This window comes from Cottoperca gobio, chromosome 1 (assembly GCF_900634415.1).
Source record: "Cottoperca gobio chromosome 1, fCotGob3.1, whole genome shotgun sequence".
Taxonomy (NCBI): Eukaryota; Metazoa; Chordata; class Actinopteri; order Perciformes; family Bovichtidae; genus Cottoperca; species Cottoperca gobio.
The window spans coordinates 5169792-5182371 of NC_041355.1; the positions used below are offsets into that span (position 1 = coordinate 5169792).

The following is a 12580-nucleotide window of genomic DNA, read 5'->3' on the forward strand; positions in this document are numbered from 1 at the left end:
GAGGCTGATCTTAACTATATTCATCGTCACAATAACCAATTGAAAAGTGGAAAGTAAAAAAAAAGCTAACAATTAAATTAAATAAAAAAAGGGAGAATTTTCTAACTTTACTACAAGTGGTAAAAGTTGATCAGATCAGAAAATAATAATAATAATAATAATAATAATAATAATAATAATAATAATGTAGAGCAAACCTTCACAACTGATCACCGTTTTGAATATTCACAATAATAAATTGTGATAAATATTAAAAACATTGAACAGTGGAATTAAATTGTGAAAGAATAATTTCCAGAATAATAATTAATAAGCACCAGCTTCAACTGAACCACTTGCCTTTGTCTTGTCATTTTGAATGACCCACTGAGTGTAATCTTTTGAGTCTCGGCCTACACCGCAACACTTAACCGTGCTAACATATGGACATCATCAACTGTTAATATGTTCCACCGTGACACTTTGTTACTATTCTTTACAGCCCCAGCCACTGTACTGTATATACAGTCGAGGCAAATGTTATCATTGAGGCTATATTCTAATTCATATCCATGAGCCGGACTGCACGGTAGGGCCTTCATGGCACGTTATTTTATGCAACTGATGGAACGCAAGTCTGTCAAACTTGAACCGTCTCCCCCAGAGATTTAAGAAACATCCTTTTTGTCCCCGTCACAACTTCTCCGTCTCAGACACACGTCACTGTGCATGATTAATGGAGGTGGAGGCTTTTCACGTTAAACCCCTTTAAAGGACTTTAGCGTTGGAGATCCCTGCGTGATACAAATAGTCTTGTTTACAAAAAAGATTAACATTACGGGAGGCAAGCTCACATTGCTGGGTGCAGTATGTTTATAGCGATATGTTTATGACTGTATCAAGGCAGATGGATGACCACAACTCGAGCCACCGGCTAATTGGTTTTGAAGTAGTCCGGACCTGGAGTAAAGGAAACAACCGTCTTCTGCCTCGGATGAGACGGGAGCTGCGGACTGCTGCAGCTGCTCGGTACGTCAGGTCATGTTTGTGTTTAGACTGCAGCGTATTTATAAGCAAACCAAAAGCTATTATCGGTTATAAATGACTCGTTAGGAACTGTAATGGGACTATTTTCAATGTAAAGAAGGGCTCCTTTCAGGCTCAATTTTGGTGAGATATTTAAAACGTAAAAATAGCTTCGAAACAACAGATTGGGCAGACAGATTAGAATCCAATTGTAAAATCTAGAGTATATATCTCAGAGCGAGGAAGCATTGGGGATCCAGCTTCGTTGTTTATTCTATTTGCGAATACAACAAAAGTCAATGTGATGGTCAGATAAGGCAGCAGCTGCAGAGTTTTCCATCCAGCAAACAAGACACGCGCTCAACCTTTTACATACAGATCTGAGCGATCACTCATCGCTATGGTTTAGTGTACACTGCAGCAAGAGGAAAGGATGTAGGGGGGGAAAAACGTCTCCGTCTTGTCTCAGTCTCCATCTTAACTTTTGATGCTTCGTAACAAATATCTCTCTCTCATCCTCGGTTCCATCCATCTCTCTCTCTGTCTCTCTCTCTCTGTCTGTCTTCCTGCCCCTCTCGTGTCGTGCATTTCCGAGAGTCAGTGTACTCTAAACAGTTATGTTCTTGTTTCCTATGGTTATAATCTCCACTGACGTGCTGGAGTCCCATTTCCTTTTTCAGCTCTGCGTGCACAGTACCAGCGCAGCCGTAATGTACAGCGTGTCCATAAAACATGCACGCAAAAGGCAGCGGCGACGTTGTGCAGACCTCGGCTTTAACACATGCATTACATTCAGTATTATGCATCATAATTGTGATTTAGGTCTGGAAGGAAAGCATACACGTAGAGATGAATCGGCTGCCGCAGCTTCTCGTGCGATCGTTTATATATTTCTTTGAAATGCTTTGTGAATAAGAACAGCCTCACTGTAGTAAGCATAACTCTGCGGTATTTTCAGAGCATAATTAATTGATTACTTGGGAAGGTGATACAGTTGCAGGCCAGGAGGAGGCTCAACGTGTGGGATAAAACAAAGCAGGGCTATTAGGGCTGCAGGACAATGAGCAGTCGTGCTACCATTATATGTTTAATTAGTTGATAAGACAATTAATTAAAGGTCAACTTCATATCATTATAAAAATCATTCCATAGTTTAGTTTGAAACCAAATTTTAGAGGCTTTAACAACAAATCTGAAATGTGTCAATCGTTAGATTAGATTTATTTTACACCAGGCACCGAGACAAAAGCAGGGAAGTGCAGCTAATATACAAAATGATATTACGCAGTGGCATATACACACACAGTATATGTTTATTCTCGCTTCATGCATCACATACAATGCTGTATATCTAAAGGGGATATTGTATAAAAAGGAACATTTCTTTAATTAAAAGAGAACAAAAAACAAAACCCTCCTCTGCGTATTGTTGACACCATCTTCTGCATCAGTGGATAAAACTAAACTTTTTAAACGTTCTGCTCCGGCTTCTCTCCCTCAGTCGTGCGCTGGAGAAATGACATAGCACAAGATCAAATAGTAATGCTAATATCAATAGTTTGTCCATTACAGGTCAGCTAACTGTCCAGCGGAACAGTTACAAAGCTGTTCGTTTTCGATCTCACAAGGCCGATCAATACGGGGGCATACTGTTTCAATTTTGCTGCCATTGATTTTCTCTATAACACTCCAACCCCTAAAGCATTCGTCTTTCTGAAGGAAGGAAGATTTGATTTACTGAAGAAAAATTGGAGTGCACATCACAAAGATTTTTTGCCGGGCGGGAGTGTGACATGCCAAAAGATGGATGTCCCCTTGGCTGGGAAGCCTCTAGCCTCAGGGCGTCCATTAGAGCAGTGGTGCTGCAGAAAATGAGCTGCTTATATGAGGGAGGAGGAGCAGAGGGAGAGGAGTTGGTGCTCGAGGTGTGTGTGTGTGTTTTTTTTTGGGGGGGGGGGGGACTAGCTGGAGGTGAGGATTGTTAGAATAAAAAAAAAAAGGATGCTGATGCAGGCTTAAAAAGGAAAGAGTAAGACAAAGTAGCAGAGCAGTAAATGCCAGGGAGTTAACCAAACCTCTGCATCTTGAATAATGTTTCCATTTGCCTCAAACTGACTGGCTACATCAGTAGATTGTCAACAACAGCTCTGGGTAAAGAAAAAAAGAAAAGTGTACACACTGCTTCCACATCACACTTCAACCTTCTTTCAGCTGCAGCCACCTTACTTTTACTTCCCCCGCTTCATGCATCCAGAGTGAATTTCCATGGTACATTAGTCAGCCTATTAGAATGCAATAAAGAGAAGATATGAGAGAGGGGGGGGGGGGGGGGGGGAAGAGGAGAGTAGTGCGAGTCCCCAGAGACTGCGAGTTGGCGTTCTCCATCATCTGCCCTCATCTCCGCTCTCTGTCCGTCGACTTTGTCGAGGTGTCATATACATGAAAGATGATTCCTGACCCAAATAAACACTGCAGCAGTCTGGATGCTCAGTGGACCCAAGCTCAGAGAAAAGGAGGGGGGGGGGGGGGGGGATGGGGGCTGGAGAGATGAGGAGAGAAAAAGAAATGACATCTGCCAGTTGTTTCATTTGTGGCTATCTTGCTGTTCATTTACTTTTTTTCCTCCCCTAAAAAGACAGCAGGCTGGCATGTTGTACACCTGGGTCTCTAGGCGCTGGGACAGAATGGTATGGATGAACAGGTAGTCGCCCTATCTGTCTGGCTGTGGATCTGTCTTTGTCTTGACACTAGATGACAGACAAGGGCACAAAAAGATAGATTCTGCCTCTGTCTGGTGGAAGGAGTCCTCCCTGGACGCCCGTTGATACAACTGAAGCAGATAGTGAAACAAGAAAGAGCAAAAAGGACAAGGAGTGGGGGGGGGAAAGGAGAAAAGAAATTGTATGTTTTGACGAAGTGAAAGGAAGAGAGAGAGAGAGAACCGCAGACCAAGCAGGGGAATGGAAAAGGGAAAATCACCTAACACCTCTTTTCTCCAGGGGCCGGGGCCGCTGTAAGCTGGATATTAAGACACAAATTGCATTCAGGCGGGTCACACTATGTCAGAAGATATTAGATGCCTGCCGTGAGGAAACAACAATTCCCATCAGCTTGTGAGAAAATAATATTTTCATTTTCAGACTCTTTATTGAATGGAAACTTTGGGGAATACGTTTTTATGGCGTGTGAGCAGGAAGGCTTGGATTTTACACCCAAGCAACAAAAGGTCGTAATCATAGCTGCGTATTGTCTTTGTGTTCCTGGATTTCATTTTCACAGCTGGAAAAAGGTTGCAGGTTTCATTGTGTGCATCCGCCCTTCCCCACCCGTTTGTATTTACACGCAGGGATGTTGCTGCATCACGCTTCGTTGTAGTATGGAAGTAGGAACGATCTCTTATATTAGGACGCACGCACGCAGGTGTGCTTTTAAGTATTTTTCCTGCGTCGTTCTTTTCCTGGGTTTTGCAGCACCAGATGTTTCTACTATGCCCGCATACCACAGGCTCTGGTGCGAAGCTGCACCACCTGACCTTCACAGTAATTGACCAAAAATATTGATGTAATGGCACAGGACTGATTGTGATTTATTAAAAGAGCGCTGCACTCCAAGGCCCAGTGCCAATGGCTCCCTGAGCCCATCGGCAGCCATTAGGAAAACCATCAATAGCGCAGCGGCATAAAGGGCCAGTAATGGGGGACTTTTCTGGCCGGGGCTCGTAGAACACAATCTCCATAGTAAATAGCCTTGTGTGAGTACACATGGAGAGTAATAGAAAGAAAGAGATGGAAGGAGGGAGATAGGATCAAGGAGAAGAAGAAAAAACATGACAAATAATACACTGCATCCTGATACAAGAGGAAACAAAAATAGAAAAAGGGAAAACAAAAAAGGCAGCCAGAGATAGACTCCTGATCCAATAGCAAACTAACCCTCGCCAGACGAGTCTCTGGAGAGTCGGTTCAGCCTAACAAGCACGAGCCAGCGGCCGTTTCTCCGGCTCACCATTACACACTACCTGCACAAACAGCCATCATTAGGGAATAGCTGCATTGGATTCTGCTGCCTATTTGGCGAAACAAACAGAGAGGATAGGGTTCCCTCTGTTCTTAATGGGAGCGGAGCTGTTTAAATGGCTTTCATCTCTCGCTCCACTCAATGCATCATTCAACCCACAGCTGACATTTTCACCTTTGCAAATCTAATTTAATCAAAGCCATGAGTATTGGGGGATGAGAAAGATTATGATGAGATTAAAAACCATTACAGTGGTTTGAATAATTTTCAAGGCTGAGAGAATGACATGCTATGAACACGGTTCATAAAAAAACAAAAGCAGGTGCATCATCTCGATTAAAGGCTTTTGTCTGTACAATGCTAACTTATTGTCGCTTATATCCCGGCATGTGGGGAACAAAACAGTTGTGATGAAATATAGAATATAAGGATCGTCGGGTTTTAATTTACAAATAATATATACACTAACAACTGCCATTTACAATAACTGTGTATATAATGTAAAATGCATTATCTGCATGTATGTGTGAAGCTCAGCAAATATAACCACAGAATGTTTCCCCCTATTAACATCAACTCCAAAACATTTTACAAGGTAAAGTCTAATCTCACTTAAGACGACTTCTGGAGTTTGCACGTTTTCTTTACTCTTGTTTTTAGACTTTAGTTTTACCTCTTTGAAGAGCTTCCCCAGGCTCCATGTTTGTCAGTCAGGATGTTGACTATCTTCTGGATGAGCTGTGTGGCCGTCACATGGTCGCGGTACTTGGCTGCTCGGATCAGGTGGTCGCACATTTTCTCCTCGTCTCGCTTCTCCGCCGCGTACTGCGCACAGTTTGACTGGGAAGGAAAGGGAAAAGATCATCATGTAAGAGAAGGTATCATGTGTGTACATTATAAAGGACATGCACAAATGTGTCGAGAGACATGAATATCAGAGCTTATACATTATAACTTGCAAGTATCTTATAGAACATATTCAGTGTGTTCACATATAGAAACTCTACTCTGAGTAGAACCAAATGAAAAGCATAGGGTCATTTCTGTCCTCGTGTCATGTTGATTAATAACAGTGGACACGCATTTACTAATGCCCTCCGGCACACCAAATCACACGATACCCACAATGCACAGGGAGGACATTTTTCTCTGTCGGAATTTGTTATCAGAATGATCCTTTGAACTCTGCGGCGATGGGGAACGTAAAACACCTTCTGAAAATAACAGCTATAATTTGTTTGTAATGCGTTTGGACTTCCAATCTCTGTTTCGGAATCAATTTCAATCTCGTGTTGCGCTCATGGCTTACTGTGAAAGTATTGTTTCAAAGTTATATTCTCGGCATTGAAAGTCAGCATGGAGAAAGAGCTGCGGGAAGAAAAACAAATGTGCCATGTATAGTGGCCACACAGATCATCGGGCTTGCAATGGTGCATTTATATTTTCCTCTGCATGTTCTCAGAATATCCAACTGAAGCAAACGGCTGTAGTATTACAAACTAAAGCTCATTCAATTATTAATGTTGCTTCAGTTGTATATTACTGTCCTGACTAAATTAACCCGCTGGTATAAACCCAGAAACATGGCCGAACAAACGCAACCTGCTTTTCCCAAAGTTACCAGTGAAGAGCTTAATAATGGGTCCTCCTTTTCAATTTGAACGACGACATTTCATTATCCGACAGAAAATCTATAGGTATAAATCAAATTAGAGAGGCTATTCTGCAGGCTGCTCCGGCCTTAATTATCAATCTATGTCTCTTTGTGTGGCATTAAAGTGGGCTTTGATCTTCCAGCAGGGTGACCCGGGAAACAGCAAAAATAAAGAGTGCGGAGAAGAAATGTTCACGTAACCGTTTCAACCAGAGAATGCTGTGTGTCTGTGTGTGTGTGTGTGTGTGTGTGTGTGTGTGTGTGTGTGTGTGTGTGTGTGTGTGTGTGTCTGTGTGTGTGTGTGTGTGTGTGTTGCTTGTCCATTAATCTTGATCAGTGGCACTGAAGGCAAGCAGGAATTGGGACAAGTGAAAAGCTGGACCAAAGGAAGGTACTAAGAGGATGGTGTTGAAAATGCTCCAATTCTAGTGACGCTCAGCTTTATTGCATAAGATGCTGCGTGTTATACTTTAAAAAAACAGAAAACCATGTTAAATATGCGACAACAGAGAGACACTTCTACAAAAACATGATTGAAATGATCCATTTTGCTAAATCTAAATGGTCATGTGGATTTATGTCCTTGATGCAGATACACGGTAAGTAGCGTACCTATGAAGTCCATTTCCATGTGAGACATGTAAAGTCTGCAGCACTAATCAACAGTGCTGGGTTCAAACTCATAACCATAAACAAACACTTCATCACCTGTGCATTGAGCCTGCCCAAACGCCCGAGCCCTCCATGCTGTAATGGGATTTTCTCATATCCCAAGCCAACGACGACTACAGGAGGAAAAAGGCCAAATTCACAGACTCGACCCTAAAATAACAACCAAAAAAGCTGAACACATCAGTAGTGCCATTAAAACCCAATGTTACGCTTGCTTGTAAGTGGAAAAGACAAGTCACTGTTAATTCTCGGGGTCATTCCATTGATGTGAAGTCAGAGAAAATGCGGTGGTATTATGAAGGACTTATGTTACGTTATTATGAAGGCATTTTGTGTATTCTAAAACAAACTGTTCTTTCTTTCCTTTTAAGTGATGTTAAGGAAACATAAGAAGTAAATTAAGAGTATCTGCTCCCATTTGGAATTAGAAACATGCCTCTTTTGGAGTGATTGAAACGGCCAGTGTGCATATTTTGACAAGAAAACAAGTGTATAAAGACACACTCGGAGACAAGCACTTTCATTTACCAAGTTGAAAGAGTCCAGCTGAGAGGACGACAGACTCTAAGCCTCCGTTAGCTTTCCACGCAGACAGCCACCGGGGCACAACTTGCTGGCAGTGAGACCGTTATGACTTGCGACACTGTAATCATGGGCAGCACCTTCCATTACACGGCCTGGCTGACAGGGTCGCCTGGCGTGAGTGCCTGGCTCTGCCGGAGGAGACAGCTTGGTGAAGACGAAATGATAATGGCTGGCATTAATCGAGTCAATTACACTGAGTCGTGTCTCCCGCAATTCATCAACAGTTCAAATAAATAACTATGGATGTGTGTTGGAGTTTGGGGAGGAAATGGGCTGCTGGGGGAAGTCACTGGGGAGTGGAAAGAACAGCAATCATCTCGAAAATCACATAATGGCAACACGCACATGCGGAGACAAAGCTTTGAAACACACATTTAAATCACATTACTCATCACTTTTTGAGCCAGAGAATAAAAACACACAACAGATTTCTTTTGTTACTAACAATTGTTGTTGTGGTTCTCATAATAAGCAGCGGGAAACGAGGAAGTGAGCTTCACTGTGGTGGTGTTGTAACAATGTCAGCCTTATCTAAATGCTGTAGTTGTTGTCAGATGATGCCTCGGCTCCCCTCCTCCTCTCCCTCGCTGGGTTGAGAGGGTTAACCAGTATAATGGGCTGGAGAATGGAGGCTCATTACAAGATATCAGCCCTATGTTTATCAATTAGAGTGACAGAGAAAGGGTCTAGTGGTGCTGCCGCGCCACAGTGAGCCTCCCTTCAACACGGCGGCTGACAAAACCAGGGTCTCAGGGTTCTGACGGTGAACAGGAGGAAGAAACAAAACCAGCAGAGATGTTATTAAAGCGCTTGATTTGCAATCTCTTGACATTGGTGGCACATCAGGGCTACACACTCTCCAAGGCTGGGCTATCGCTCTGCGAGAATCTCCAATTTCTCACATCCGTCGACAAGCACTCCCAGAGGGTTTCATTTACAAACGGGCAGAGAAACTGTCCAGAGGAAGGCGAGACATCAGGCTTGTCCTTGTCTGGTATCAAAGAATGCAAATATACTACAAATAAATTCCTCCTGGAACACAATGGAGGTCTACGGAGACAAGAGGATGAAATGAGAAAGGAGGATGGGGGGGGTCGCTAAGCAAAAGTAGATGCTGAACCAGTCCACCAATTGGTTTCAAAGAGATTCTCTTGCACTTGATCTCTTGGCCTCGAGTTTTCAAATTGCAACATAAAATGTCACCAGGGGAATTCAGACAATGGCTAGGGAAGAAACGAGTGAAAGGAAGAGGAGGGGGAGAAAAATGAGGGCTTAAAAGTACAATGGCGAACAAAAGTCACCAAATGACAATGCCTGACAGCCACTTCAATCCTGAAATGATGCCCCTGTCATGCCGTGCTCCCAAGTATTGATTTTTTTTTTTTTTTTCCCTTCGCTTGGAGCACAGAAGGGGAAAAAAATAATCTAATCCAGTTGAAACAGATCCCTGCTGCTGGCACCGGCCCATTGCTAGCGGCCATCAAGGTTAACGCAGGCGCAACACTTATCAAAGTATCTCTCTCCTCCTCCTCCTCCTCCTCCTCCTTCCCCCTACTCCTCCCCTCACACTGTCTGTGGATGATCTTTAATGGACTGGTCACCATGCTCAGCTGGCAGCCTCTTCATCTCTTCTACCCAGAAACCGTAACTCGTCTTCGCAAAAACCGCGCCCTCCTCTCGCCACATCAGTCTGTGTAGCTGCCATCTTTTCACGATGACTCCGGCTCGGCTTCAAGGTCATGCCAAGTGAAAAATCATACTGTCGTCTGGAGGTGAAAAATAGTCAAATGAAGAAAGGGCGCGACAAGATGAAAAATACACGTCCTCTGGATTGGCCATTGCCTGACATCACAAATACAGGGCATCGACACCGAGCTCAGGCTGAATTAGGGAAAATAATTCTATCAACAATATGAAATATAAGCAGCAAACAGACTTAATCTTTCTCCCTAATCAAATATTGTAAAAAGTCACATCACACGACACACTGCCACAGCTCTGCTCTGCATAAGATAGAAAATCGATGTAACGTCCATGGGGACCTTTTTTCAGAACTGTGAGCTCACCTCAAGCTACTCAGAGAGAAAAGAAACAAGAGAACTGCTGAATAAAGAGGCCGTGTCAAAGGAAACTCTGGAGTAAAGTCATATTTCAGAGGGTTAGCTGGTCACACAAAATGATGGGAGCCGCGAAGGAGGTACCTGGGGACTTCATTACGTAGAAAAGTCAGCGAGACTGAGACTACTGTTCCCAAACCATCGTCTGTAACCCACTTCTACCTCCTGCCGTCTTAATAATCCAGGTTGTACACTAAAAGAAACTCACATCTACCAAGAAGGGATGGAAAGCAATGCTTAAAGATGCCATATGGCTTCACATGTTGAGAATAAAGTCTGCATTATGTATAAAGAGATCTACTTGCTGTACAGCATCGAGGAGTTTTTCCCCTGTATATGACATTTCAAACCGTATCCTGATGGTTTTGCCACATCACAAATGTTAGTTTCTTTCTCTCGTTCTCTTGACAGCAGTTTCTCCCCATAATGAGGTGGCCGGACACCCAGCCCTGCTGACATGCTACATTGCAGTTGCGACAACTACATGACAGCAAGTTGGTGGCAGCTATCAGTCAGAGCGCTGTGAATGATGTGCTGTAAATAGTGTGCGAGGGTTGTGGTTCTCTGGATCTTCCCGTGTGTGTGTGTGTGTGTGTGTGTGTGTTTGAGGAGCTCTTGATAAGCAGATTGTTTCCGTCTTAACAATAAAAGTAATTCTCTTGAGCAGGTTTTTGTGGAATAAGTAAACTGATCTGCCTGATGGATACATTTTAAAATGGGGATGTAATGTAATAGCTTCAGTTAGGTCAGCTCTGGACCTTACTTGAAGGAATACGTCAGACACAAAATTATCATTTGTTTATCAATTACTCGCTCCGTGTAACCTTGAATTAGTGAGGGAAAACTGAATTCTTCTCGCATGAGTCTACGGGGGAACGAAGCATCCAAAAAAACGGAGATTAGTTCTGATGCATTGAAGTAAATGGGGGCCGCGTTCAACAACAGCAAAACTATAACAAAACATCAGTTGCTCAATACTTCCCAAACATGCAATCTTTACTAAAACCTTCTGCATAAACAGTGTCGACCTTGAACAGGCGGCTCCTCGTCCGTGCCAAGTATCAGTGTGCAATTTTCAAGACTTTCTCAATTGTTTTTAATTATTTGTTCTCTGTGGAGGCACGCGAGGAAAACAACAATTTCTTCAACAATTCGGGGGAACACGGGGCGAGTAATTGTTCTACAAATACTCATTCTGTGGGTGAAGTGTTCCTCTAAGCGGTTACAGTAAACCCTTGCCCGGGCACTCAGCTCTGCGATGCACACGTTATCCAGAGAGCAGTGCTATGATAGTGCAACATAATGAGCATCAGCTCAATGTTAACGTCATTAACGTGGGGAAAAGCACCCGATCGTTTTACAAGCTCAGCAGAGGGAGAACAATGACGCCAGGCACTAATTAGCTGCTATCGTCTGGCTTTCACAGGATCTCTCAGATAGTCAATTCAATTACTCCGTATAACAGCAGAAGATGAATCAAGGGAGTGTATATAAAAAAAAAAAAAAAAAAAAACAGATTGAGCAGAAGGGAAGGGTAAGAAAGAATAGAAATGACTTGGGTCTTGCTCAGTCTTCCCTATCTGGACCTTCTTATCTGCCCTTGTGCCCCTGAGCCCACCACATTTCATCCCTAATGAACAGCCCCATAAAAAAAAAAAAGGAGGAGTTCGATTTCTCTCTCCTTTCTATCTCTTGGGCTCCCCTCTCCTTCCTGCTCCTCTGGAAGATATCAGAGTCTATCATTTGCTGTGCTGGGCAGCAGCACCCGATCTGCAGATCTCCTTCACATTAAGGATCCTTTCAGATAGAGAACCCTAAAAAAAAAAAGGTAATTGGATTTCCCCCCCAAGTTATCTTCATCTGTTTCACCCTAAGCCCACTGTAATAACTTACTCTCAGGGCCAAAGATAACTCAATTCTGTCCCACAGAGAGGCAGCGAGAGTGTGAGCGAGAAAGAGGGAGAGAAAGCATACGTTATGTCGGGTATCACTGCCTTCTAAAAAGGATATGAACTCTGACAAGGAGCAAACATAAATTTGTTTTTATGTATTGAATTATTCTCTTTTTCAGGGTGCCTTGGTCTTGCTGCTGCTGCTGCTGCTGCTGCTGCTGCTGCTGCTGCTGGTGAAGTGAAGCAAGAGCTCTCAAATGCATAACAGTGTGGTGAGGGAGGATGCAGATTCATTTCTGGCAATTGATCCTGCAGGACTTTGCAAAGCTCCTCTCTTCCAGTGTAACACAATGACGTCCAAAATGAGTCATTTTGGAGGCCTATTTTCACGTTTATGTCTCAAAACAATAAGCAACCTTTAGTGTCACGGCAACACAATACAGACGGACGATGCTTTAACAAAAAGGACATAGCTGAAAATTATTTCAAAAACCCTCCAACCCCCACCCTCAGGGGGGGATGTTTCATTGGCCTGTTATTTTTATTGTGGCAGTGCAAAATGAAACCGTCGGCTCTGGCTGAGCTTGTATGGAGGCAAAAATCAATACAGCAATATCAGAGCAAGACTTATCAGGGCT

General features: G+C 43.2%; 1 protein-coding gene across 1 annotated transcript in view; it reads right to left on the reverse strand.

The window, feature by feature from the left end:
• lrba (LPS-responsive vesicle trafficking, beach and anchor containing) overlaps nucleotides 1-12580 on the reverse strand; it is a 169979-nt gene that overhangs the window by 82438 nt on the left and 74961 nt on the right. The window contains 1 exon segment of the mRNA XM_029434539.1: nucleotides 5696-5862. Within this exon segment, the coding sequence (XP_029290399.1) occupies nucleotides 5696-5862 (167 nt within the window).